This window comes from Sorghum bicolor, chromosome 3 (genome assembly GCF_000003195.3).
Source record: "Sorghum bicolor cultivar BTx623 chromosome 3, Sorghum_bicolor_NCBIv3, whole genome shotgun sequence".
Lineage (NCBI taxonomy): Eukaryota > Viridiplantae > Streptophyta > Magnoliopsida > Poales > Poaceae > Sorghum > Sorghum bicolor.
In genome coordinates, this window is record NC_012872.2 from 48,749,794 (window position 1) to 48,753,819 (window position 4,026).

Below are 4,026 nucleotides of genomic sequence, written 5' to 3' on the forward strand. Positions count from 1 at the left end.
TGCTAAAGGGTCCCTGCCCCAACAGCACCTGTCAGTAGCCGTTGGGCAGGACCCTTTAGAACCGGTTCGTGTTACAAACTGGTGCTAAAGGGGTCTTTAACCCCGGACCGCAAAAGGCCGATGTTTTTGGTCACTTTGGGCATCGACCAATGCCTCATTGTCACTATTGGGTCACATGTCCATAAGTATAGAGATTCGTTGATACTCCTTAATCTTTTATAAACTCAAAGAAACTATAAGTTGCCAGATTAGAGGTTGATGTTGTGGTGGAGTTTACATAAAAAAATATCGTGGTGACTTTTTTTACCAAAATGCTACAATAAGTTATAACACAAATATATTTTCTTTATAAACAACTCATGTATCATGTACTTTACTTTAGAAGTAGTGCGTGCTAGATTTATTATATTGTAAAATGTACTGATCCTTCCGGTCCAATTTAAATGATTCATTGACACCAATTTTACTTTTAATTGCAATAACTTTATTTTATTTGTTTCATTTATTAGTGCATGTACTAAAAAATTAGCTGGTTTCAATGCGAATGCACTCAAACATCAATAGGAGTACATTTAAAGGACATACTCGATGACTGGACGTTGTTTCTATTGACTTTCCGTATAATTAACTTTGTAACAAAATATTTGTCGTACAACATCCATAGAACTATTTTTATTATTATTTTAAAAAAACATTGTGATTTCACCCTTATAAACTCTTTTATGTCAACATGTGCGCCTATCCACTAGTAGCCTCAAAGGAGAAATGGAGAGGTGCACTGGAGCTATTGATTTGAGCAACACCAAAGTTTACTGGTGGGCCCAGTCCCAGGCAATTAAAGAGAAGAAGCTCAGTGGCAAACTTTTATTGTGGCCACTACGTATACTTATATTTAATAGTTCAAGCCACCACCTTCAGCACTGGCACCAACATCTGCTTTGCCACTATCCCCCACCTTACCGCCACTAGAAATAGTTGCATCCGCATCAGTTTTGCCACCTGCATCTCCTCCAGCATCGCCACTTGCGCTGAAACTGCTGCTCTTACTTGCTTTAGCTTCTCCAGCTCTAGCGGTGGCATCGACATCTGCTCCACCACCTCCAGTACTGGCATCGACATATGATTTGCCGTTACCCCCTGCCTTAACGTCACTAGAAGTAGTTGCATCCGCATCAGTCTTGCCACCTGCATCTCCTCCAACATCGCCACTTGCGCTGATACTGCTGCTCTTACTTGCTTTAGCTTCTCCTCCAGCTCCAGCAGTGGCATCGACATCTCCTTTGCCACTACCTCCTGCCTCACCGCCACTAGAAGTAGTTGCATCCGCATCAGTTTCGCCACCTTCATTTCCTCCAGCATCGCCACTTGCGCTGGAACTGCTGCTCTTACTTGCTTCAGCTTCTCCTCCAGCAGTGGCATCGGCATCTGCTTTGCCGCTACCCCCTACCTCACCGCCACTAGAAGTAGTTGCATCGGCATCAGTTTTTCCACCTTCATTTCCTCCAGCATCGCCACTTGCGCTGGAACTGCTGCTCTTACTTGCTTTAGCTTCTCCTCCAGCAGTGGCATCGACATCTGCTTTGCCGTTACCCCCTACCTCACCACCACCAGAAGTAGTTGTGTCATCTGCATCAGTTTTGCCACCTTCATATCCTCCAGCACCGCTGAAGCTACTGCTCTTACTTGCTTTAGCTTCTCCTCCAGGTCCAGCACTAGCTTCAGCTGCAGCAATGGCTTTATCTTCAGCTTTATCTATAGCTTGAGCATCAGCAACAGCTTCAACAACAGCTTTAGCTTCAGCTCTAGCCAGAGCTTGACTCTCAGTCTCAACACGAGCATTGATATCAACACCGGCTGCTACACGGCCAGATACTCCTAAAATGTAAGCAAAAACATTATGTTACTTTTCATATGTTAAAAAAGATATAAACATTCGCGGTGACGCATTTGTAGCCATGCAAGCGCCTGCTTAATTGCACCTGTTTGCATCCTTTATTGTTTATTATTGTAGATATAGCTAGGAGTAGGTTATATAACTAGGGCACCTGATATATATAGTTTAGTTACCTTTCAAAATTAACGTATTTGCTATTACTAGGATGGATTATATATCTGAATAATTAACCTTGAGGTAACAATTGATAAAAGGTAGTAGTAATTAAGCATTACCAACTGCATCCTCAGCCAGTGATGACATGCTGATGGCTATGTTTCCTGCAACTGTAGAAAGGTCGCGTGCCACACCCTTCACCAACTCATACTTCTCATTTTCTGGCATTGCAGCATCGAGGGAGATAGCCTTGCAACGTTCTGCGGCCTTCTTAAGGATCTCCTGTTGAAGCCTGAGTGCTGCCACGATGTCCGCGGAAGCAACAGTAGGGTGTTGTTGGCCAACTATGGTCATCTGATCCGCGACATCTCCGGCCATGGCTCTCATAAACTCCGCCGACTTAATCAATAACACCAATTTCATTTGTAACGCGATTTGGGGGCTTACGACGATGGTCTGTATGTGTTTCACCATGCGCTTTGACAGTTCTTCCTTGGCCTTGAGCACAACTGTAGCCTCACCGGCTGCCTTGCTGAATTCTGCATCTGGCGTGCTTGCCTTGTTCTCATTCTTCACCCTAATTAAGGCCCGAGACAGAAAAACAAAAGATTAGTTACTTCATGCATAGACCAATAGCACTCAAGACACATGAGCAATGTACATGCATGGCATGCATGCAATGGGAATTGATATGAGAGTATTTCACGGTACATACTGGCGTCCGTAATCAAAATCCGACCCTGCTGCTGGCTTGGTAATTTGAAAATGGGATAGCACCGGCATTGTCCTCCATGCTGCGATGAGCAACATTAGGAGAACTACAACACTATTCGAAAACTTCGCCATTGCTGACCTTTCTAACTTGCCTCACACCACTCTACTTGACTTGAGGATTTGAATCCTGTTGTACATGATCGATCGAGCGCATCTATTTATATAGGAAGGGACTTCCTCCTATGTTTGGTTCTCATTGACCAAGATGAGTGGATGGAATGGCTATATGTGGAACAGAACATTGTCCATAGCAAGCGAGAGTGGTCTTGCGCATAGTGCGGAGTGGCCATGACATGCATCCATTATTCATCTCCTTTCTTTATGAATCAACAATAAAAATTTAATTGTAGTTTGCTATATTAGTACGTTAGAAAGTTTTTTCTACGCCACACGCAATAAAGTAAAAGGGTAAAATTAGGTTGTACAATGAAAGCTTCAGAGACATACGTGATAGCAACCATAGGTAGCACTACTGGAAATGCGTCCTTTGCCGAGGGGGGCAAAGAAGCCTTTACTATGGCTTGGTCCTCGTCAAAGAAACTCTTTGCCGAGGGCCACGGCCTTCGGTAAAGATGCCCTCGTCAAATTTGGTTCATTGGATCACAGCGGCCGAGGAAAAATTTTTTAAAACAAGTTTTTCGGCCCAATTTTTAAAAGTCTTTGTCGAGGGCCCTAGGCTAGATCCTCGGCAAAGTTTTCTTTTGAACCTAGTTTTTTTGCCACAATTTTTTTAAGTCTTTACCGAGCGCCCTCGGTCGGGTCCTTGGGAAAGGTTTTTTTTATCTAATGTTTCGACCAAAAAAATGTTTTTTTATAAATAGCCTTTGCCGAGGACTCAAAATGAGACCCTCGACAAAGGCTCCTTTGTTGAGGGCCCTAGGCCTGACCCTTGGCAAAGACCCCATTTGCCGAGGGCTAGGCTGGGCTCTTGGCAAAGATTTTTTTTTTATTTTTTTGTTTTTTGAGCCTAGTTTTTTTAGTGCTACAATACATTGTTCTGAACTCAACTTCAAATTTTGGTCTAATTTGACTTTATAATATTTTTTTCTTAATTTATTTCTTTTCTTTGATATTTTTGGATATTTTAAATTTGAACTGCAGGTGCATGAAATAATGTAGTGTAGTGTTTCGAAAAATATTATTCATTGAATTTGGTATATGTTGAGTTCCTATCCCTGAACTGGCATCAGAGTAAATCACTA

The 4,026-nt window shown here is 42.6% G+C and overlaps 1 protein-coding gene across 1 annotated transcript; it reads right to left on the bottom strand.

Moving 5' to 3' along the window:
- On the bottom strand, window positions 531–2,943 carry LOC8075457 (circumsporozoite protein). The gene is made up of 3 exons (XM_002457931.2): window positions 2,766–2,943; window positions 2,170–2,627; window positions 531–1,875 (listed from the first exon to the last, which is right to left on the bottom strand). The coding sequence occupies exons 1-3, from the start codon at window positions 2,894–2,896 to the stop codon at window positions 893–895; spliced, it is 1,572 nt and encodes a 523-aa protein (XP_002457976.1). The 5' UTR covers window positions 2,897–2,943; the 3' UTR covers window positions 531–892.